Source organism: Alligator mississippiensis, chromosome 3, assembly GCF_030867095.1.
Source record: "Alligator mississippiensis isolate rAllMis1 chromosome 3, rAllMis1, whole genome shotgun sequence".
NCBI lineage: Eukaryota > Metazoa > Chordata > Crocodylia > Alligatoridae > Alligator > Alligator mississippiensis.
The window spans coordinates 61,713,896-61,739,514 of record NC_081826.1 but is presented as its reverse complement, the minus strand read 5'-3'; the positions used below and the strand labels follow the sequence as shown (position 1 = coordinate 61,739,514).

Genomic DNA, 25,619 nt, shown 5'->3' with positions numbered 1-25,619 from the left:
TCCACATTTCGGCTGACATAATACAGGCTTAACCAGTAAGGAGATGAACTTTTAGACAGGAACAAGGATAACATGGAATCTTTTTTATGACTGTCATTTTAATCTTTGTTTTTCTCTCTCACCAACTATTATCCTGTAGCAGCTGCATAGAGGGTGGGAGGAATAAGAAAGAGAGAAAAAGATATGGAATGTGGAGTTTTTAGAGCTGTGGGACCTGTTGTTATTTTCCATGTATTAAGGGATACGTAATCATGAACTGGATTCCCTACGAGATTAAGGAAGTAAGCTACAGATAAAAGCATTAGTTGCTTTACTGTATTTTGGCAACACCCAAACAACAAATGGATTTGTGCATTATTTTATTACTATTTATATAGATTACAGTAGCACACAGGATGTACTACGGTCTTTCCAAACACCAAAAAACATTTTCGCCCCCAATGACTGTGCAGCCAAAAAAAGTCTACAATGTAAAAACTGGACTGGGGAAAGATACACTAAAAAAAAAAAAGAGATGACTTTTATGTCTCTATCTTGGTACACCTAGTCTTCACCTTAAAATAATGAAAAGACTGTATTCCATATTTAAAATGCTGCCAAAATAAGAGTTTTGGAATTAAATGTTGGGCTTGGAAGTAGAGTGCCTGAACAGAGGAATGTCATATTAATGCTGCTTCCCTGCATGCTGTGATTTTCCCATAGTCAGGCTGCCAAAGGCTCTTTCGAAATGGCCAAAACAAGGGAAAAGAGGGAGAATATTGTGCTTAAGTACTGCATCTTTAAGTTTTACAATACACAGTGTAACAGAGTTCAAAAGACTGTCATTTTGCAGTCAGTTGCAGCTGGAATAGAGGCAGAAGCTAAGAATGACGTGATTTTTATGTAGCTGGCAAACAAGGAACCTTCTCACTGCACCAGCCTGATTTATTTTTGTAGTTATTTTGATCTACTTTGTCATTGCATTTAATTTAAGAGGGTTGATTGGCTGGTTGGGTTAACATAAGGCCAACAGAACAAAACTTGAAGCTTGGGAGGGAAGGATGTGATTTTTTGTTTTGACTGCCCCAAAATCTATTGAACCAACTACAGCTTTCAATTAACCCACAGTAGCTGTAACTGGATCAAAAAACTAAAAATAACCAAAATCAATCTGTTTTATTTCCTTTGATAAACATCAGGAAAACATGAGATGTAATTAGACTAAAGGATCTCTCATTGCTGGTTAGCACCACTGGGAATCTACCTTGGCTCTCTCCTGTCCTGGAATGCTGAACGGACAAGAAAAGGCATAAGGTAGCAGGTCCTTTGCTGCTCCTTTTGATTATCTTCCACTAAGACAATTTAATATTTGTGAAACTTGATGGCTTTTTTTGTACAGAAGGCTGAGCAATGAGGGCCTGTGTTCAAGCTGAATCACCTCATGGTAGAGCTAACTCCCATCTGATATCAAGTTCTTAACATAATGTTCCCTGTGAGGTCCCACATAGGGATGAGATGGTGCCCTCTCGCATCTCCCTTTTTGAGTAAAAGAGTGAAGTCTGTTCATGGAAAACTCCATTTCTTCTTGAGAACACTACCTGCCCCTCATGGTTTTTTATAGCAAAAAGAAAAATGTCTTCTAAGTATGTTAATGGTTCCCTAAGGATAGCAAGTCCTGCCGTTCATGTTCTTCCTACTACTCTCTTCCTCACTAGCATGTAGCAACTCTTAATCTTTTAAAGGAATTCATGATTCTCAACCTGGGAAGTATTATAGCCTGGGGGGGCGAGGGGTGGGAGTGATGAGTATACCAGCAAAGTGCTGGGTCCTTTAGTTTCCACTGGATTCACTAGGGATTATGTTTTCCCAGTACTTTGCAGGATTCAGCCCTGAAATGCTATTCTCACTGCTCAGTGAGTTGCAACATATTTCACAGTTGCAGTCTCAAACAACCAAAATCTGTTCATTCAACTTGTTTATTTCCTCTGTTCTATGGTTCTATTTATTCATTTAGACTTACATGACCAAATTATTTATGGTCTCAGCCATTAATCCTTAAAATGCTCCAGTGGGCTGAGAAGACTATTATAACTTGTAACAGGGAACCCTTGCCCTGTTACTGAGAAGTGGTGAGGCCCCTTTAAGGACAAGGTCTTTGTAGCACAGGCAACCAGCAGATTGGGGTTAAAGAATAGCGTGTAGTCAAGTCAGCTGACAGGGGAGTCACATGATGAGAAGGGGACAGGGCCTGAATGAAATATAAGCTAGGGCCCAGGCCAGGGTAGCCAGTGCGCAAGCTTCAGGGGAAGGAGCTCTGTTACAGGGGGCCTAAAAGAGACAGGCCCTGAGACCTGCAAACTAGATGCCTACAGCCTATAGGGAAGTGGGGCCCAGTATGGGAGACAGACTGGTAGTTCAGACTGGAAGTGACTGTTAATGTTGAGACCCAGCATGGGGGATCATTTGTTATTGTAGCCAGAGGGCTTTTTACATTGTGCTGTGGTTTGGATGGGACTGTAAGGGGTGGTTTTTGGAGGTCCCATCAGGGGTACATGATTGCCTTCAGCCCTGCTAGGGGCAGGCTCATGGCATAGTTAGAGTGCCCAGAGCCCAAGAAAGGGCAGAGCGTAGGGGCTGCAGGGCCCCAGAGCCCAGACAGGGGCAGAGCTTGGGGCTGAGGCCCAAAAGCCAGGTCTAGAACAGTGGTCTTTGGCTAAGGAACCAGCCAGAGTAGAGGGATGGAAACCAGGAAGGCTGAAGCCCCAACAAGAGAATAAAGGTCTGAGGTGGCCTGGTGACCCCCACCTGTCCAACAATGAGTTATGATACAGGCTTTCCACTGTAAATTAGCTAAAAATAAAGGCATTTTGGCCACATCAGAAAAGCGTAAGTTTATCTGACAAACTCAGTGAATTCCTGCTTGATGAATGGACTCTTGAGGACCTCCAAAAATTTCTAAATACCTCCCAGGTTTTTAAAGAATGCTGGATTTTTCATCAATGTAAAAACACTTACCCTGTTGTGTAAGGTATATTTATACCCCCTAGATTAATGCTTTCACATCCAACAATGAAGAGCGTTGAAAAGCACAGCAAAGACACACCACTGCAGATCATAGCCAACTTTGCAGACTCTCTTGCACCAAGTTTGAGTTTTTTGATAATGTAGCCACCTAGGACAATACCAACACCAGCACTTGGGACAATAATCACACCTGCCAAGAGGAAAGTGAAGTGTAAGATTAAAATAGGAACTGTGGAAATCGAAAAGAAAAGAAATACTGTTTCACTCACTACTGAGATAACTACAAATTCCACATTATGGACTCCACTGTATACCTTCCTACTGGCAAACTGAGTCCGAATTCTCAGAGCTCTAGGGTGATGTCAAAGGATTAATAAAAGCCTCCTTATGATACTCCCATCAACAGAAACACCATAACAGAACTATTGTATTATGCAAGTAGAAATACTGCTCTATATTTATTTTAGAATGGGAGAGGTAATGCAAATTGGTCTGGTGTCATTAATGATAGTCTGAAGAAGAAATCCAAATGTGGGGCTAAATCTGATCTTCTTACTCCCAGAATTAGTTCCAATGAAGTATACAAGAAGGTAGTACTAAATCTACCTACCTATAACTGCCACAGTGAGTCTTTTTTTCTGACCACTCTGTACATTTTTGTGTTTGTAGAATTCATCTGGATCCTAATAACTTTACTCACATTGAACAGCACCTTACTTTTTGAGTAGTCACATTGATTTAAAAGGAATTTTGCACAGTAAAATAAGATTAAATATGAGTAAGAATATCAGAATCTGGGTTCTTAAGAATTCAGCCGATTAAGAGACTCAACTTGCTTCTAAAACACACTAAGTTTTCACATACTTATGGATGAGATCCATACCAGTTCACTGCTACAACCACAAAAGGGTAATGTGGCAATGGGCGAGATGGTAGCCCTCTTCCCCAGTGCCTTGTGGAGCCGCTAAAGTCTACAAAGTTCGTGTGCTACCAAAGTTTCTCTTGGCTCTCACTACCCGTTGTGCTTTACTGATATGTAAATCTTTAAGTGATGGTTGGGCTAATTTAGCAACAAGCGTGAACTTCAGATATTTTAGGCAGTCGAATCCAGATGGTAGGGCTATAAAGTTAGGTTAGGCTTCACTGATTTACTTTTAATAGGACATGCAAGAGTTGAAAAGACTTTTGAAATACAGCTGCAATCATAACATATGGTAACAGATAAGATGGCCAAGCGGAGCTCCCAAATGATTCCTTTGCACCTGTGTTCCTGGACACGGATACAAGCATGCATCCCAGTGGGACTTTAGGTAAGCACAAGATAGATACCAACCCACCAACTGTTAGCGCTGACCTAGTAAAGGGGCACTTGGAAGGGTTTGGATGTATTTAAGTCAACAGGCCCTGATGATCTTCATCCTAGGGTACTTAGGGAATTAGCTGGAGTCATAGTAGAACCACTGTTTGAGCACTCATGGCACTCAGGACAGGTCCCAGAGGACTGGAAAAGGGCCAATGTGGTCCCTATATTCAAGAAAGGGAGGAATGAGGAACCAGGTAACTATAGGTCGGTTAGCGTCACCTCTATCCTTGGCAAGAGCTTTGAGAAAATTGTTAAGGATCACATTTGTGGGGGACCAGCGGGTAAAATAATGCTAAGGGGCAACCAGCATGGATTCATAGCAGACAGATCGTGCCTGACTAACCTGGTTTCTTTTTACGACCGGGTCACAAAATGCTTGGATGAAGGAATAGAGGTAGATGTTATTTACTTAGATTTAAAAAGGCCTTTGATACAGTGTCATACCCAATTCTTATAAATAAACTAAACAGTTGCAATGTAGATTATTACAGTCCAGTGGGTGGAAAATTGGCTTATGGGACACACCCAGAGAGTAGTGGTGGATGGGTCAGTTTCTTCCTGGAGAAATGTAGGCAGTGGAGTCCCCCAAGGCTCTGTCCTGGGACCGACACTGTTCATTATCTTCATTAGTGACTTGGATGAGGGAGTAGAAAGCGCTCTGTCCAAGTTTGCAGACAACGCCAAACTATGGGGTGAGGTACACAAACTAGAGGGCAGGGAGTGAATCCAGGCAGATTTGGACAGGTTGGGGAAGTGGGCGGAACAGAATAGGATGCAGTTTAACAAAGATAAGTGCCATGTGTTGCACTTAGGGAGGAAGAATCATTGACACACCTATAGCCTGGGAGGTACCATTCTAAGTAGCACAATTGCAGAAAGGGATCTCCGAATTGTGGTCGACTCCAAAATAAACACGAGCCGCCAATGTGATGAAGTAATAAGTAAAGCTAACTGCACTCTTTCTTGCATAAGTAAGTGCATCACAAACAAGTCTAAGGAGGTCAGGCCGCATGCTGGAGTACTGTGTCCCCTCTATGCAGCATTGGTCAGGCCACAGCTGGAGTACTGCATCCAGTTTTGGGTGCCGCACTTCAAGAGGGATGTAGATAACCTGGAAAGGGTTCAGAGGAGGGCCACCCATCTGGTTAAAGGCCTACAGGAAAAACCCTACGAGGACCGATTGAGGGACCTAAATCTCTTCAGCCTCCACAAGAGAAGGCTGAGAGATGATCTTGTGGCCATCTAGAAACTCATCGGGGGGGGGGGGGAGGGGGGGAAGCAAGAAATAAGGGATACGAAGTTTACCAGGGCACCCATCAGGGTAACTAGAAACAATGGCCACAAACTGAAGGGCAGCAAATTTAGATTGGACATCAGGAAAAGTCTTTACAGTGAGGGTTGCCAAAATATGGAATAGACTTCCAAGGGAGGTGGTGCTTTCTCCTACCTTGGAGGTATTTAAGAGGAGATTGGACAAACACCTGGCTGGGGTCATCTGACCCCAGCACTTTCCTGCCCAGGGCAAGGGGTTGGAATCAATGATCTAATAGGTCCCTTCTGACCCTAAAATCTATAACAACATATTCTAATCCCCACCTACTTTAACTACAAACATTTCCAGAAAGAAATGGCATCTCTGTAAAAACGCTGAGACTGGGATTGTGAAAATAAGTTGAAAATAGAAGCAACCTAAATTGTACTGTCATAACTAATGAATCAAAATATGAGTTATTGCACTAATCCATTTTATTAAAATAATAATTCTTTATTAAATTAGAAAAAGACATTCTCCCAGAGTAGAATAAATATCTCTACCTCTTTCTAAAAGAAGGGAATTAAATGTCCCTTGCAAAGGAAATATTTCAAAATCACTAGTTCCCAAGACATTCAACAACTGGGTATGAACAAGAGTGGGAACTAATGCCAACCCCTTCACTAATCCTGAACATTTTATCTCTGAATGCATACCAAAAATCAAACAAAACTGCAACTTGATTTACTGGATCAGCTATGGAGTACCTTTTCCAAGAATCATATACAATGCTACTGAAGCACACAACTACATAAAGTGAAGGGTAAGATATTTTGAAACACTATTTAAGGATAAAATGTTAGATATTTAGGTTCCGAATTCTATGGAACATATCCTCCGATATGTCAGTTCACACCAGCTAAGGACCTAGTTCTGTGTAGTGTCCATTTTAGTAGCTTTTGATTTTCTGCAAAAACTCACTATTTCATTCTCCTTCTCTACTTCCTATATTCTCCCTTCACTCCTTTAGTTCCCTCCCTTCCTCCTCATGACCTATTTTTTTAAGTCAATAAATCTCCCTTCATCTAACTTCATTTTTAGTTCCTTCCTGCTTCCCTATGCTTTTGAAGCCTCCTTCTTGGATTAGCCATTCTTCAAGCAGCAGAGTTTTTTGTCTGTTTCTTTGGTTGTTAAGCACCTTGTCAGAATAAAGCAAATAATATTAGTTGGGTAGATGCTGTGTTAGTGACTCTGCTCTTTGTTATAACAGTCAGTGTTTGTAACCATGCTGGTCTGAAGACTTCTTGGTCTAGGACAAGAACAGAAGAGGTGAGGATGAAATCCCACTTTTAGTTTTCATCCCCAATGATTCAAGACCTACAACTGCAAACTGCAGCACAAGGGCTGCTTCTTCCATGCTTCCCATGGAATAAAAAATCTTCTAACATGCCACTTGCTCAGGGCAGGAGGCACAATTTTGGGATTGGGGATCAGATCCCAATTGTGCCATTTCTACTTGCCAGTGCAGGGGGAGCTCAAGATCACGATCATGGCTCAGCGAGGTAGCTTCTCACCTGGAGGGGAGGAGGCATAGGTTGCTCCTAGTGATGCAGAAGCATACCTATACTGCCCTCTATGCTTCCCCCACCCCCCGCATTCTCCCTCAGTGCCTGTACTGATTGACCAACCTCAAAAGGAGCACTACAAAAGTATCTCCCTGCACCAACAAGATGAAAGTCAAGTGCCTGCAAGTCCAGGGTCAGGGCTGATAATCAGGCAATTGGAAACTCTGCCTAGGAATCACAATGGAGTTTCAAATTGACCAGTGCAGTCCAGGGCTCAGCTTACAATCAACTTCTTCTCTCATATACTTCATTTCTCCTTCTGCACATCAATAATGTGGCAGAGCCACCCAACTGCTTTATCGTTGGGGGACAGGATACAGACCTTCACATGGCATCCCCTGTTAGTAGCTACATAAGCAAGCCAATTGTGTCAAACTACTTTCAACCTACCTATCTACCATCATAAACCTATTGACAATCAACTGATTGTCGGTTTTGGTTCCAGGCTGTTTCAAAACCTTGGCCTTGAACATGGGGGCTGTTTCAAGACTTTGGTGTAGTCCTTGGCTGGAGGCAAAAATCAGACCTGGCCTGGACCTGCTCCACATTCAGTCTGACTTTACAAACCAGCCACAGAAACAGACTGTGTAGAATAACAGAATAATGTAGAATATTATTATGGCTGGTCTTCCATTTTATGGTGCTTTAAAATTGGGTGCACATGTAGCACTCTTTCATTTATGCCTCAATTAATGTGTTAATTGTGGCATAAATATAACATGTAAAGACAGCCCTAAGCATATATGAAATTGAAAGTAACAATTGATTTAAACAACATAGCTATTACTACAATGGCTCTTCCAGAGGTGCTCCCAAGGCAAAGTAAAGCATGAACAGCTAATAAAGATATTCATTTTTCATTTTCAAAGTCATATGAAGGAACAAAACTGAGATGTGATAGTCAGCTGCTGAATTGCACTTAGCTTCATTTTATAACAATGGTTTGGCATACAGGAATTTGTGTGTGCCAAACGTACTGCTGTATATAATGTTCCAAGGCAAGATCAGTTTTCAGTCAGCAATTTTCAGGCTCTGTCTTTTTTTATTGTAGTCAGAATACTGTGTGTGGCTCTTGAAACTTTCCAGCAAAGACAAAAAATGATCTTAACAGCTACTAATAGTCTGATTACAGAAACCTGCAAGATTTGCAAACAGGGCAACATTTCCTAAGGAAGTAACAAAGGCTTTAAAAATCAATAGCATCTGATATGTACACTGCACCTTTTTTAGAATGAAAGAACCAATATATAGCATTTAACTATTTTCAAGTATAGTAGAATATAGCATGTGAGCTTTAGCACCCAACATGCAATACTTTAGATCGCAAAATAATTTACAAATAAACCTTCCTTCCATGTTTTCTAATTAACTAAACCATCTTATCCTTGGAGCTAAAACTTTTCAGCTTAACCTTCCTTTTATTTTATTTGTTTGCTAGTGTTAAGTTTTAACTGCAATCTCCTTAGATGACTGAAAACAAACAACTTTTTTTAATTTAAAAAATGTCTAACTCCACTTCTTTGGAATCCAACTCCACCATGTGGAGAGCTCTGTCTCATTCTTTCCTAACTGGGCACCCTTATGTGCTTCTATAATGTTGTGATTTAGGTCAACACAACTCAGCAAGGAGCAAAACATCTAGCTAACAGGTGGTAGCACTGACTGAATTCAGTATAACCACTCCCTTTGACTAGGGCATTTTTCCAGGAAGTGAGAGATCTAGGGTCTAGGTCCTAATCATGCTCAAGGGATTTGTTCTAACCTCCAGAATGCAGGCTAGCTAAGATCATTCTCCCTTTCTCTCTTTGGAAACAGGGCACCGGAAAGGAAAGGAATACAGGAGTTAGGCTACAAAAGACACCAAGTAAGAGAAATCTTGACTGTAGCCCAGTATGGAGGACACTTTCCTGGGACTGGCAGACCATGGGTTATGCTCCCAATGTTCTAAATCCCAAAATCATTTTACATTAAATAATCATTGGACAAAATTCATAAACAGCATTTAAGGCAAGGACCTAGGGCTCCCTCTAACCAAACATTAATTCAGTGTGGTTTTCCTCCACATAAGGAATCAGGAACTCAGACTAAATTTATGTGCCACACAGACAGAACTGGACCACAACCTAGCTTAGGTAGAAAGCTGGATGTCTACATGGCCATCCTGGGTTACCTCAGAGTAGGCACATTAGGCCAAAAATACTTGTGTCAATCTTTTCAAGCCAAAACAGAACACAAGGAAGGAGTTTCATATGTATTTCCTGCAGTGCCCAGAAGCCAAATAACATCCACTATAGTGTATCAGAGGTGAAACAGAAACTAGGCCAAAGGCCCCAGATGTACAAATTATTCTATATATGCAGCTTCTTTCAGCCTTGAAGACACCCAGTGAAATTATTAGGACTACCTGGGAATGTAAGCGAATGGTAATAAGAATGGTACTGGAAAAGTAACATGCCACTAGACACATAACAAAAGGACAAAAGTCTAAACTGTGTGCACACTGCAATGGTGAGGGAGTGAAGCATCACACAAAGTGGACACCCACAAACACTGGTTACAGAATTGAAGAGGTGAGTGAATTTTGGCAGCAGCATTTCAAATATGCTGTATTGTGCCAGGCTTGTGTTTAAAAATGAATGGGAGATATTGCAATAGTCAAGCTGGAAGATGAAGTAGTAGAGCGCAGATAAGCGATTCTGTCACTGGAGAGAATGGAAGGGAAGGATATTTTAAAGGTTTCGGAAAAGCATAGTAATAGTTATGATGTTAATTTTTTTAAGTTTATAAAGACCTTCAAAGCTATGAATGTGGCAGCATGCCAAGTTTTTCTTTAACATACTTTAGAGAAACAGTAAATACAAAACAAAACTGTAACAATAAAAATACATTCATGTTCCATAAAACAAGCAAAGCAAAACAGCAAGAAACTGCTCAAATTTCTAACCGAAAACATAAAGCCAAATATTATTTAGCTGGTAGGATTATAATTTTAAAACCAGTTTCAGGGTTATGTTCTCTACTGATTTTGTTTCGTTGGTCAAAGAACCATAATCCTTTCAATGTTGCACTAATGGCAATGCCTTACCAGTGTAGATGCTGGCATTAGAAGCTGGGATGCCAAACTGTGACTCGATGAACTTGGGAATGAAGGTAATAAAAGCAGTAACAATGGCACTCTCAGCTGTGTATGACAAACTCACAAAAAGGAATGTCATGTTGCTTAAGATCCTGACAGCTGCTCTTGGAAGCTCTAAAAATGACAAAAATGACAAATGAATGTTATAAATAATGAATGGAAAACAAAAAAAAACAAAACAAATTGATTTTCTTTGACATGGAACTCTAAATAATGGTTTGTTAGCATTTGGCCATATTGGCTAAATAAATAATAAAAAAAGGAGAGAGAGCGAGAGAGAGAAAGCAAGCAGGTTTGTGACTGGAAATATTTTCCTTTGTTCTACTGCTTTCTTAATGTATCCCCTCTGGGGTTCTAATGCTGCTCTGCAAAAGCACAGGGCTCTAATTACAAAAGCAGGGCCTTGAAAGCAATCTTGAAACAGCCAAAAACAGGGTCACAATTGTAGTTGCTTCAAAATTTCTTTGATGAGTCTTTCATTTCCGATGATATAAATATTTTGATTTTTTTAAGTTACCTTGAGGATAATATTCAGGTTATATTTCTGTATCAACAACTTTTTTGCACTCTGCATGATCAAAAAGTCCATATCCTTTATTGCTCTACCAACAACCTATTGCTTAAATTACCGTGCTTCAGATACACTGGTGATAATATCATAATCTGAAAATGTAACCAATATGATTTTGTAGTTAGTAAGTTCTGTCAGTAATACAAAAAAAAAGTGGAATATAATTTACAAAGCTTATAAAATACAGCATTTGGGCAAGAATGCTCAGACAAGGATTTGCAAAAAAAAAAAAAGAGAATACAGCACAGTGCTTTAAAAGGCAAAACAATTCATAAATATAGAAATAATTCCAGAAACAATCATTGCTAACCCAAAAATTCAGAATTGTGATAAACTTGAAATAAAGCTAAATGCACCGTGGTATAGATATACATAGTTTAGGCATCTGAAAAACTTTTAACTCAGTACTCAAGTGAAATCATGTGATAACCATCTAATTAAGATTAATACATTCATCCATTTTTCCCCCAGACTAAATGCATATAATTTTCAGACATTTTATTTGTATTTGTTTGCTTTTTTTAATACTTTTTTCCTTTGGAGATTTTTCTACAATGCTGAGTCTATAACTAACTTTACTTCCACTAATGTAGCTTTTCTGTCTAGAAAAAGCAGAGGAGATTGAAATAGCCAAGGTAGAAGATTAAGTATGGCATGGATAAGTGATTTGTTTGCTGGGGAGAATTGAGAGGAAGGATATTTTAAAGGTTGGATACAAAGCTGCTTAAATTCTTTGAAAAGTTTCCCATTGACTTTGACAGAGTTTAAAGTAACTTTTATACATGTTCGTTTATTAGGAAGCTGCTGAATTCTTGAATGGGTATACTGTCTGTGTTAGTGTGTTATGGGGAAATCCTACTTTCCTTGTTCTTCTGAGTTCATTGGAGTTATTTGTCTGAGTAAAATAAGCCAGTCAAAGCTGGTCAGGCTGCAAAGGAGCATATATATTGGTCTGCTTCCAATTTTAATCTCTGCTGGTCCTGTAAAATTCCACCAAATGAATTACAGACAGAAGGAATTATCCTTTTGATCTAGTTTCAAATGTTTTCCTGTTGGCTCTAAAAAGAAAAAAAAATATTAAATTTTAAAATCTAAAATATGATGGAGAGAGAAAGAACACACAAATTCTACAGAACCCTTCTTATTTTGAATAGCTGCTGTTTTAAAACAACCATATGGTTAGGCCTGTAGCAAAAGTTACTGAAAAGTTATGATACTGAAATGATAAACCAAAAAGAAACAAGGTGACATTTGGGCATGAGAATGATATGATGTCAGTACAAAAACACAGAGAAGAGATTAAAGTGTTATGACAATGCCAAAATTACATTGTTAAATACCTAACCTAAATTATGGAAAGTGGTAAGTAGGAAAAAGAAGCATTGTTAAAATCCTGTGACAGTCATATTACAAATTCAGAACAAAAACGATACAGATGCAATTAAATACTGGTACACTGCCCACTATTTAGTTTAAAAATAAAGGTAGGAGGTGAATCAAGGTCAACTAGAGCCCAAATGAAGCCAAATTTTTAAAAGCTGCTCAGATGTCCTTGCAACAGCCTGCACCCACAAGCACGGCTGTTGAAGAAAACAGATGCTGCAAGGCAGGGAGAGGAGCTTTCTTTAGAACAGGTTGAGGATCAGTCAAGATACCCACCTGACCTCAAAGTCCTAGACTAGTGGAGAAGAGACATTAAAATCACTAGTAGTTTAAAACCACCAGCTGTACCCTCCCCCTTAAAAGAGTGGGCTGTGATTGCTGCAAGAACAAAGGAGACGGGGGAAGCTAAATCGGAAAGCCAGGGCTGATTTTACTGTTAACTGGATTTCAGGCCAAGTAGCTGGTGATTTTAAATTTAAGCAGTCCACAACTGCTGCAGTCATAAGCACAAAAAACTCTAAATCAAGGCCTGGTGAATGTCTATTATCTATCCAGGCAGAGCATAGGAAGGAAGAAGCTGTGGCTGGCAAATATCCCTCCATAAAATCTTCTTCTACCAGAGTGGAAAATCCAGTGCAGTAAAGTGAGCTTTAAAAACTACAGGTACTAAGTCATTTACTTTTTCTTTTTCTTGTACTTTGTTTATGAAAACAACTGTCAATTATTTGAAGCATCCAGTAGATAATTTCACAGGAGTACTGAAATCCGACCTTTAAGCATCAGAATACTGTCCTCCAAAACTACACTTCCACTGCCAGAAAAAAACTGGAGACAGTATTTGAGATTAAATTTGTAATTTCTTGTGCTCCAGGGAAGAGTAGTAACCTAGTCCCCAATATATGTGGAATGAAAATAACCCAACAACAGTTTAGGTAACACTTTATTATATCAAATACTTTTACTCTGAACAAATAAATTAAACTGTAACATTACATTTTACAGTACAGTTCTGCCACATGTTTTCATATATATCAAACAATAATTTAAATCATCTCACTACAACTAGATCTCATATGCATTCTCAGAACAGGTCTTACTACACTTAAATAGCAGCCAAAGAGTTGAATAGTACATAATATTCCATTAAGAAAATGGAGTTTTGAAGTAAATTTTCTATTAGTATTACTTATTCACAATACAGTAGCATCTGAATTCTGAGACTGGTTCCCATTATGAGAGGCACCATACAAAAATATAGACCAATTAGACCAGGGGTGGGCAAAATACGGCCCACGGGCTGGATCCGGCCCATCAAGCCATTCTATCTGGCCTGCGGGGCCCCCAAAAATTTAGAAAATTAATATTTATCTGCCCCTGGCTCCTGTCAAAGATGACAGGAGACAGAAGCAGTAGGAGCCAAGGGAAGCCCCGCCTGGCTCTGCCCCCCCAGCTGGAAGCCCCTGCTGTTGCTTGTGGCTGCTCCAGCATGGGAAATTCAGGTAAGGGGGGGGGGAAGGGAGGGAGGGGAGGGAGGCAGGGGAGGACTGCGGGAATCATCCCAGTCCTCAAGGCTGGGCCAGCTCCTGCTGAGCCCCACAGTCCAGCCATGCAGTCGGGAGCCGGTGGCCAGGAAAGCAGCGGCGGCAGTGGCGGTGCGGGGGAGGAATGGCATGTAGGAACACAGGGCCAGCGTCAGTATCCTGGGGTCAGGGCCAGCAAGGCCCAGAGCGGGGCAGTAAGGAGTGCAGGACGCAGGCTGGTAGGGATCTATGGAGCCAGACTAGGCTGCACCAGCAGAAAAAGGGGGAAGTTGACCGAACTCCATAGAGCCCCTGCTGGCCAGGACCCTGCGCTCCTGTCGCCCTGCTTTGAGCCCCCACCAACGCTGGCCCCGGGACACCAGCACGGGCCCTGGGACATCGGCGCAGGCCCCACGGTCCCCCTAGCTGCCTCTGGCTCTTGTGCACCAGTTGCCTCCCAGTGCCCAAACCCCAACCCCACAGTATAGGCAGGAACCAGCACGCAGCCCTGACCCCGCGTGCCCCATGCTCTCCTGCAGGGAACAAGCTGGTGCCCAACGTAAGGGAAAAGCGCCCCCCCCTGCTCCCTGTGGCCTGCACCCTGTGCTGCAGCTACTCACAACCCATGTGGAGCTGTCCTGCCTCTCCACCCCGTCACCATCACCCTGCGGGGCAGCGGTGGCAATGGAGAGCAGGCACAGGCAGCCCTGTGGGAGGGCTGCTTTCCTCCACGCTGAGCAGCAGCTTCTGGGGAACGAACTGGTGCTCAGTGCGCAGGGCAAGCAGCCACTCCCCCTCCCGTTGGCCAGCACCCTGTGCTGCAGCTGCTCGGAACCCATGCAGGACTGCCTGTGCCTGCTCTCCATTGCCACCGCTACCCCGCGGGGCAGTGGTGACACAGCGGAGAGGCAGGACACCCCAGCGCAGGCTGTGAGCAGCTGCAGCAGGAAGTGTCAGCCACAGGGAGAGGAGGGTGGGGACTGCTTTTCCCCCATGCTGAGCACCAGCTCGTTCCCTGTAGGTAAGAGCAGGGTTGGAGCTGCACACTGGTCCCCGCCTGTACCACAGGGCTGCAGCAGGGCCACTGGGAGTGAGCAGGTATGCAGGAGCCAGCGGCAGCCAGGCGGGAGCCTGGGACCCACACCAGTGTCCTAGGGCCAGCACCAGCGGGGCCCAGAGCAGGGAGGCAGGAGCACGGAATCCCAGCCAGCAGGGGCTCTATGGAGCCGGGTCAGCTCCCCCCTCTCCTTTCTGGCACAGACCCCTGCCAGCCTGCCGCCTGTGCTCCTATGGCCCCGCTCTGGGTCCTGTTAGTACTAGCCCCAGGACATTGGTGCAAGCCCCACACTCCTGCTCACTTCCATTTCTCCCCCCTCACCCCCCAGTTTTCCCCATTTGCCTGCCTGCCCACTGGCCACTCTGCATTACATGGCTCCCATTCCCTCATCCATACCCACCCCCCACCCCCCAAATAAGAAATCGCTTCTGCATATACACCACGAACGCACACAAATTAGGACAAAAATATTTGTTTAAATTAAATTAAAATATATTATTATGGGTGTTTGATTTTTAGTATGTAATTTGTTTTTTCCCCTCTGAAATGGCAAACCCTCCTCCCCAAAGGAGTACTTCCAGGGGCAAACATGGGGACTTCTGGTGGCAAAGGTCAGAGGTTAGAGGCAGGACTTCCAGTCCCAAGATGGCAACCAGAGTGCAGGGCACCTGACAAGGGGCGGGGCTACCCATGCGGCCCTTGACAGCTTGCCAAAACTCAGTAAATGGCCCTCTGCCCGAAATGATTGCCCACCCCTAAATTAGACTGTCAGTTCTTCAAACCAAGACAAATAAGGGCTAGAAAGGAGAAAAGAAGCAAAAAAAGTGACTTGTCCAAGGTCACGCAGCAGGTCAGTAGCAGAGCCACAAAAAGAATCAGATCGTCTACTTCTCAGTCCAGTGCCACCTGAATTCACTGATGTTTACTGTTTTAATGGAAATCCTCTGTTACTTAGCAAGGAGTATCCTCTGTTACCTTTGGCCAGTGGAGAAAAAGAAATTTGATTTTTCCAATTATCTGATTGAAGTCTGGTTCTAACATGATCCAACCTGGTATTTCTGAATTTTTTCTTGTGCTCTGACAACCATATCATGGAACATCAATGAGCTGACATTCCTCATGCAAAACTGATTAGGAACATTGTAAAGCTTTACAGAATCATCACTAGGTCAACTAACTTGGATTATCACAGCTAATGTTCATTTACCTGCACCTCTACCAATATCATACATGCCATCACCTCCTTACAGTGCCACTCTAGGACATGTTCCCACATGCAGGGGTGTGTGCTTGCAGCACGAAAAAAAAGCAGTGGCACAAATTTGTGCCATTACTTTTTGCCACTGCACACACTCCTGCACATGCACTCTGGTGAAGGGCAAAATGCCCAGCTTCAGGCAAACTGCTGTTTCCCTGTGCTCCTCCCAGCTCCTGGCGTGCTAGGGTTTCCCAGTAGCAAATTTTGTTTTAATATGCTGGGCACATAGTTTGTGGCACCACAAAGAGGTTTGCAGCTCCACAAACCATATGTGCCTGCACATCTGGATCCAGCCCTACTGTCTACATTGGACAGATGGGGCGTTCCCTACATATAAGAATGAACACCAATCTGATATCAGGTCCAGAAAGACAGACAAGCCAGTGGCAGAACACTTATTCTCCCTTGACATTCCACTGCTGACTGCAGGGTAACTGTTCTTAGACGACAAAACTTTAAAAGCCAACTTGAATGAGAAATTGCAGAACAAGAAACCTTCCCCAAACTGTAGTGTGTTAAGTATGATCTAAACTAAAGAGTTCTTGTTCCAGTATCTGTGTTCACTTTTATAACCCCTATGTCTCTCAGTGGGTCAACTGCTTTGTTCTTTTTCTTTCCTACCTACCTTGACTCCTTCAGCAGTGCTCCCTTTTGCCTCCCCCTTCCCTGTCCTTTGTATTCTATTTGCTGATTCTATTTAGAAGTTCTGCTTCCTGCAGTCTCTTCACCAAATATGAAGCTCAAAGCTTATACTACATGTCTCTAATTTAGTTAGCCTATAAGGTGCAAATCTATCCTACCTTCTGACTTACTCTAGAAACACAGAAATTAGCCATATTCATCTAAAAGCAATTTACATTCCTGAAGCATGTGTCATATCAGGATAAAAATGTCAGTTTCTCTCATTAGCTATGCCAGTCAAGACTGCATCATAACAAGAAAAGCAACACAGGGCAAATTCTTCTTTTAGGCCCTTCCCTACCAAAGATATATTTGTGTTCCAGGAATATGAGCTAAATAATTGTATATATGGACACAATGATACAACTGACATTTTAAACGTGGCTTGGAGTAAAAGGTGTGGCCAAGAGATTGAGTCATGGATCTCCATTCTACCACCAAAGAGAGGGTTCTGATAATCCATTGGTAGGAAGAATAAGAGTTGGTAAAATAAGATAACCAAAAATTTAATAAGTACTATAAAAATGACAGTGCATTTTAGAAAATCAGTACCAGAAAACTTGTGTAACTAAGTTTTGTATTTTTCTCCACTAGGGATGATACTCACCCCAACTAAGAGGCTTAGGGGAGGATTTTGGCATGATAGAAATCCCATTTATACTCCACATAATGCAAGTCTGACTTAAATACAGGCAGTCCTCGGACTTACAACACAATTGGTTCCTGAAAGCTTCGTCTTAAGTCTAAACGTTGTAACCCGGAACCGATTTTCCCATAGGAAACAATGTTATAAATGGGAGATTGGTTCCTGAACCAAGGCTCAATACCCTATTTTCACCAAAAATAACCCAGAATTTTGTACTCAATCAATTATAGATGAGTAATATAGCTACATTAATATATTTCTATTGTAAATAGCAATCATATTGATTTGGAAGGACTTCTTTGATGCGACTTTGCTGGACTTTTTGAAGGGCTCTTGGCTGGAATCTTCTCGGGAGTCTTGGCTGCAGGTTTTTCTAGAGTCTTGTCTGCTTTCTTAAAGAAAGTGTGCAAGGAACTTTGGAAAGATGTTCTCCAGGGAGATGGGCGATGCAGCAAACTTGTTCACTGGTGTGGTATCAGGTCAAATCAAGCGTTGTAAAGTCAAAAGTGACGTCCAAACATTGGAACACGGTGTCAACTTACAAACATTGTAAGTGCAAAACATTGTAACTTGAAACATTGTAAGTCGAGGACTGCCTGTAATAATGTTTTCCTCCTGCACTCCATCTTTCCTGGGGTGATCTGCTCTCTCTGTGAAAAGTTATCTTGATTTGAGACAACTCTCCTCACTAAATAATCTGTAATTCCTTGTCATCCTCCTGACCCCCAAACTACAGTGTCATTCCATAAAATGAATTTCTCCTGTTGAGAGAAAGATTTTTTTTTAACAGCCAACACTTGAGAGACTTTCTATTTTTTAATGAACACATACTTAGTGATTTAGTCCCTCTATCAGGGGCGGGCAATTCTTTCGGGTGGAGGGCAACTTACTGAGTTTTGGCAAGCTATCAAGGGCTGCATGCCAGGCAGCCAGGGGCAGATAAATATTAATTTTCTAAGTTTTTTAGGGGCCCTGCAGGCCAGATAGAATGGCCTGGCGGGCCGCATCTGGCCCGTGGGCCATATTTTGCCCACCCCTGCCCTATATAGTATTTAGCATCATGATATGCAGTTGAAGTATGTGAAATATTAGTTTCTGATAATTAAGTATCTAAAATATTATCTCTAATAACTATTTTAATTATGATACAATTTTCCATTTATACACAAGCAACTGAGAACTAGCATGAATGAATCCATTCAGAAGTCTTACTGATTTGAGTACACATATTTTTGCCAGCTGCATGTCCAAACAGCACAGGTTCTCCATTAAAATGATGGAAGATTTCTTATGCTGATGAGGAAGAAGCATGCTGGGAGTTGGGCTTGAATTTCCTAGGTCTCCTCCAAGCTGGTGACAGATTCTTGAACTATTCCAATAATTCAAATTATTTCTGCTAGTGGGTTGCCAAGAGCGTCTGAAGGAAGAAATCCAACTGGCAGTATAAACTTACAAAAAACTCTTACCTATTAAGAAGGCACACTAATGTTGTGCGACTAAACAGGATTCAGATATGGAACTATATCAAATTATTTGCTTGTCTCTGAATTCATGATTCTGCCAAGTCATCACTTCAGACTAAAAAACAAAATAAAGGCAATATCCGACACAATCTGATTCTAACTGTGTCATGTTTGACAGGCACATTAGGTTGTAACAGTTACATGCTACCAAAATAACCAGCCACGACATAATTACTGTCTTTTTGACTCTCTACAATCTTATGAATTGTCCACAGAAGCTGCAGCTACTATAAAGTAGATTAATCTAGAGATAGCAAATGCCATGCAAGAGAAAATAATATGCATATGGAGTTATCTTCCTTCAAAATAAATTGTAGAATACCACTAGTACTAGTAATGGCTTGCTAATGGCTGAAGAAAGTGGTTAAAAAAAGATTATTAAAATAAACTAAGTGATCTTACCATATCTCAAAACTGACACCATCACAAATAGCAACTAAAATATTTGTGCTAATATTACTATTTAAAATTCTATTTCACCTTCAGATATTTAAATGACACTTAAACAGCCACATAACTACAATTTTTGGCACAACATGGATTCTATATACAGTTGTATAGTTATGCTCACAAGAGCTGCCCACTTTCCGCATAGGCTCAAGTGTGGAACAGAATCTCAAGGGCACGATCCTAACACTGGGTAAGTCCCAAAAACTTTAGTCACTAAAAAACCACCACACCTAGAAAGTGTTTGACAAAAGAGATGGTTGAACTGAGCCCTCCCACCTTTTAGCCCAGTAGCTTAGTGGTTAAGCCACTTGACAGAGCTTGTTAGAGGGGCCAGAATTTTTGAGACAGAAAGAATTTAGCCAAGTTGAAAAGCTCTAACAAGAAACATTAATTTCTCATCATACAATAAATTGTTGGCTAAAACAAACTAAATCATTATCCATCCACCACTGGTAGAGTATTAGGGAAAGAGAATCACATTAATTTGTTCTCTGCGTTGAAGTGATCAGATCTCCTTCAAACTGTGGGACTAGAAAAATGGACAATTTATTAAAGCTCTGCTCTACAAAAAAAGTATGCATCGACAGGTATTGAGGTTATACATAGGAAACCCTAGGAAAATACAAGTATACTTTACCTTTAACATTTTTTCCAAATCCCATAGACGCAGCAACTGCACTCTCCTCTTGTCTTTTGCCGTTTGTTTTCTCTTTCATGACATCATCATCACTTGAAACATCATCAGAGCTCATCTTCTTTTTCTTCTTTTTTTTATGTCGAGGTGGAAGCTTTTTTGGGAAAGTAAACATGGGGAATATCACAAGGAGCATTGCAATGGCACAAAGGAGGAATCCACTCCACCTACAGTCAGGAAATATGAACAGCAGTTGAGAGCCAACACAGTGTGAGAGACAAAAATGACCAAATAAACTACAGTGGCTATCACACTGTAAATCACAGTCTGTCCCAGCTTTTGAAAAAAATATTTATCAGCAGAACACCACAAAGCCTCTTGTAAAATGGATTATACCTTTAGAGTCACAAGCTAAGGGTCTCCCCCATGCACAAACCTCTCCTTCCCCGTAAATAGGTGGTTTGGAATCGTCATTGGAAAAAAGCAGACTTAGTCCCCTTAATCACACAAAGAATTCTGCAGGGCCTTGAGGACATGCATGCAGGGAATGTATAGGCTGGAAGACAAGGCAGTGACTGAGTAGCTGAAGGAAAGCACTCATCCTCCTAAGAGCCCAAAAGTTTAACTTTACCGAGGACCCCATCTATTCAGAAGAACCTCCTTTAAGGAGGATTTTAAGTGTAAGTGAATCTCTAACAGCCAGCAAATAGGCCAGCACATGGCAGCAAGCTCATGTTCCAGTGGAAGAACTCAGAAAACTTAAGAAGGGAAACTATAGAATCACATGACCTCCTTCATGGGGATTTAATAGAGAAAACAATTCACCTGTAAGGGAGGAACTCAAATTTGCTCCATACAATTACTTGAACCTATGGAAAGCCTGGCTTTCACTAGAAAAATTCTGAAGTCCAACTGTGAACTCCTTTTACACAAATGTAAATTAATGAATGATCAATATACTACATCAAAAAATCAATGATATTACGCCAGCTCAGAAACCCTATGAGAGGGGAATCTGTTCCTTTGACTTCAAATAATATGCTTTCAGGCTAGTTTTTTTAGACTTGTTCTATCATCTGATGCCCAGAGTTCTATCCCTGAGCCAAATATTTCATAGTATGTGTCTGAAAATATTAATAGAAGGTGACAGGACTTCCTATCTGAATAAGAGAAACAGTATTTGGCTTCATTTATGCAATGCAAGAGAAATGCATGATGTACTTTAAAATGGAACAAAATATGCCACACAATGCACAGATGATGATTTGTGGATGACGAATTATGATGGTTAAAAACAAGTTTAAATCCTGAAAATGTAGCATCATGTTTCTAGAAATTTTTGCAGGCAGCTCTCATATGGCAAATATAAGTGACTGAAAGTTTTGAGTAGTTTTGATGTTACATAAGCAGAAAATCCCTTATTCACTCATTTTACCTGATAAAATACATGGATTAGAAATAGGACTTTTAGAAAGATTAGTAGGCACTATCAGGGAATAAATTACTACAGTACATAGAAATATAGCAGAAATTCCTTTTAGGATATCAGGGAGAGACACTACAAAGCAATGATTAAGGAAATGGTCTTGGCAATAATAAATAGAAATAAGACCATCCACTCAGCAAAGGACACTGGCATGTATCGACAGGTGAAATTAAAATCTAAAGAAGCCATTATGGCAGCGTACCAAGTGCTGGATATGTCATAACTGCAGCATAGTACATAACCTTGTGTCTTGCTTTACAGGAAAGATGGCAAAGAAATGGAAAATAGACCAGAGTGGACAGCAAGAATAATAAGTAGTTTCACTATTAGCAATTAGGATACAGCAGACAAAATCCTGGAGGATACCCCAAAGGCTTCTGAGCAATAACTAGGCTTTCAAAAGGAATGAAAGCTAGAAAGAACAAATGGCACAATATCTTTCAAATCCTTGTGTGGAATCATGGGGAAAGTAGTGTGAGAAGAGCCAAGCATAAGTAGACTCAAAATTAGGCAAATAGAAATGTCTCTTCAGATTGACAGACTTCCAAGACATGCAGAGCCACCTTCCATGAGAATATATCATTAATAAAGCATGGTAGTCATCTTAAAGAATATAGATTTTCACGTAATTTATCTCTGAATTCAAGCAGATATCCAAGTATAAATTACTGGATCGTTGTATAATTACAATAATATTGAATGTAAGGTAATTTAAAATGCATAGTGCCCGGAAATTATTATTTGGTTACAACTTAGACAAGTTAGCCAAAGATGCATTGAGTAAGAATCCAGAATTGCAGTGACTTGAGCAAAGCCAAATTCTAATTTTTAATTGATTTTCAGCAGAATATAAGAAATCCTCAGAATGGCATGATTATTGATTTTAACTGACCTCAGAATATCTAAGTTAAATTGCTTCTGAGAAAGAAGCCTTCTCAGTACAACACTAGGAAGGTAGTTTTTACTTCTCTCTCTGTTCTTTCCATTCTCAAAGGGTATTTTTTTACACATGCACACGTCACAGCACCAGGCACTTTGAAAAGCACCCAGCGCTGCGGCGCATACAGTTGTATAAGTAGCGAAATGTGTGTCAGGGCTGAGAAAATGGCACTGGTAAGCTTTTGAACTAAAACACCTTGGAGGTGCTTTAATTCAAAAGCGCACCGCCACCATTTTCTACGTGCTGATGCACATTTCATCACTAATACAACTGCACACAACGCAGTACAGTTTGCCTCAGCTCGCGTGCGGAGCAGACTCAATTAACTGAGTCTGCTCCGAAGCAGTGAATCTCTGGTGCATCAGTGGAAAAAAGTATGGGTATAAATGCCCCAACATATCAGGACTTTTAAGAGAAATACTAACATTTTTTAAATCTATTTCTTTAGAAATCTGGTGATGTCAATTACATAGCTAAATTCTTTTTCAAGTTTTTGAGTAAATATCCATTGCATGGATCATGGCTATTACCGAAGTTAAATCAAAATCCAGCATCAATCCTTGTCAGGCACTATTGCAAAGCACTCCATAGGAAAAACAAATATGCAATAGGTAAAGGCAGACATCACCCGTGTCTTGCCACAGCAACAGAAAGGAATTTGTTATGTTAGCATATGTTTATATGGTCTTCAGAGGAAAACAAAAACAACCTATAGTCAGTCCTTGCTAGTCTAATCTGAGAGAAAAGTTTTCTCCTGGCCTTAAATCTGACAATTGGTCTGATCCTAAGTGCATCAGACAAACATTTGACTGCTGGTAAGAATTTTGGTAGAGACCTACCTAAATCACGTGTTCGTGGATTTTGCGGAAACCTCAAAATCTGGGCTTACCTGCAAAATCTTGCCCATGGGAAAAAAAAACAACTTAATAAAAATAAGTTTTTATTAATTCTTCCCCTCCCAGGAGAGCCTTGCAGCCCAGCCCACCCAGGAGGAGAAGGTCCTGGTTAGTGAGGTGTCACAAAGGGGGGGAGCAGACAAGATGGTGGTTGCCCCTCCCCCTCTGAGGCCTCTGCCAATCAGTGCTTAGGGGTAGGGCCAGATGAAGGTCAACAAGCAGTCAAGACGGCAGCCACATCATCATCCCACCTCACCTCCAGGGCCTCTCCACCAATCAGTACTGAAGGGTGGTGCCTCTCTGACAATCAATGCTGAAGGACCAGGCCATCACAAAATGCCCACAAAATGGGCTCTTCGTGCCAGGACAAAGCCGGGAAAATGACTTTGTTTCACCATGAGCTAAGTAAGTCCCTAAATATCCAGATACTCCATTCAATCCCACCCCGCAGCTATGAGTATATCTATTGCTTCAGAAGAAGATAAAAAATCCCGAAGCATAGAAACTAAATAAGTTATTTATAGGGGAAAGTGGACAATTATTCCTAACTACTCCAGCCAACCAGCAGCAACTCTGAAATGAGGAATTACTACATAGGGTTGGCATTAAGTTTCTTTCCCTATAATGGGAATATCATATATTTGTATCCAGGTATCACAAATATTGATTACTGGCTCCCCACACTCAGCACACATTAAACCCACATGCAGGGCAGCCCATGCAGAACTGCCCATGAACTTGCCAGGCAGATGGAGCCCACCGACTCCCACCACACATGCATTTTGAGGCATACAAAACATCCACAATGATGTTCCACATTAAATGCCATTTATGACAACTGAATGTATGGTATGCTACCATTTACCATGTGATAAATGCCAGTTCTGCCAGGGGCCGTTATGGGTGCAGCTCTGTTCCATGCCCGTGGCACAGAATCACTTGAAAACTAAAATGCATTAATTTAGTTAAAGTCTGAATTTAATACTGAGGTATGAGCATGAAGGCTAGGGACAAATATTACACACAGACCAGTGTAAGTGACTGGAAACAGGTTTAAACCTGTAACAGAACAGAAGTTCAGCACACACAAACCCATTTCAAAATGGTTGAACCCAGTTTAAAATAGACCTGGATGGTTGTGGTATCACACTTAACCGATTTCGGTTAAACCAGTCTGTCAAACTTCTGTCCCAGATCCCCTCCTGACTCAAGTTACTTTGCAGTCTCCCAGCACCCCAGCATGCTTTGAGGCCCCCTGCAACCTCCCCCCTCATAGAGCGGCCCCCTGGAACACGGCTCACGCTCTGGTGTTCCAGCCCAGTGCCAAGCTGACCCAACCCCAGGGCTGTCACAGAGCTGCATGCACAGTTCCTCTGCCCAGCTACAGGCTCCAACTCTGGGCAGCATGCAACCCAGAGCAGGCAGGGTCCACACAGCCCTGGCTTGGCCAGCATGCTTGCAGGGAGGGGATATGGCAGGGAGCCAACAGGGAGTCTTCCCTCAGTATCTGCGCAGCCCCAGTTTGGCCAGCACACAGCCCAGAGCTGGGGTGGGGAGGTGCACAGGAAGAGCCAACACAGACGCTTCCCCCAGGGTCCCTGGTGACTCCCCCCACCAGCTCTGGGCTTTGTGCTGGCCCAGCCAGGGCTATGTGGACCCTGAAGGGAGCATCTGTCTTAGCTCCCTATGCTGCAGCTAGCCCAGCTGCCAGATGCCTCGGGCTCAGTGTGGGGAGGGTCTGCAAGGGGTTGGGGCCATGTTCCCCACAGCCAATAAAGGAAGGCCCCAGCTGATCTAGGCTCAGCTGCCCTCAGAAACATCCAGCAGGCAGGGAGGTGTGCAAGAGTCCCCTCCCCCACCCCTGACCTGGCTTCTGGTTCTCGCCAGTGCAGGCATCTGTTTTCCCCCATCGAAAGAGAAATGTGTGTTCTGTTCTCTCCTGATCCCACTTGCGCAGTTTAGAGAAACCCACATGGATTGATCCAATTACCCCTTGGGCTTTTTGACTATCTGTACTTAGCCAAAATGTTATGGCCTGTGATACAAAGAAGGTCAGGTTAAGACCAGAAAAGGTCATTACATACATAAAATCCGGAGCTCGGATTCGGGACATCATGGCGATGATCCCAGACCTCATCCGGCCCTCTGATCACTACCCCTTGGTCCTCACCCATGTGGGCACTAATGACGTGGCC

At 41.9% G+C, this 25,619-nt stretch overlaps 1 protein-coding gene across 4 annotated transcripts in view; it reads right to left on the bottom strand.

Moving 5' to 3' along the window:
* The window catches only part of SLCO5A1 (solute carrier organic anion transporter family member 5A1), a 111,624-nt gene that overhangs the window by 30,736 nt on the left and 55,269 nt on the right, over positions 1–25,619 (bottom strand). For all 4 annotated transcript variants that reach the window (XM_059723993.1, XM_019498513.2, XM_059723994.1 and 1 more), the window contains 3 exons: positions 20,106–20,329; positions 10,329–10,493; positions 2,995–3,193 (listed from right to left, as the gene is read on the bottom strand). In XM_059723993.1, the coding sequence (XP_059579976.1) occupies positions 2,995–3,193; positions 10,329–10,493; positions 20,106–20,329 (588 nt within the window). The remainder of the gene's footprint in view (positions 1–2,994; positions 3,194–10,328; positions 10,494–20,105; positions 20,330–25,619) is intronic.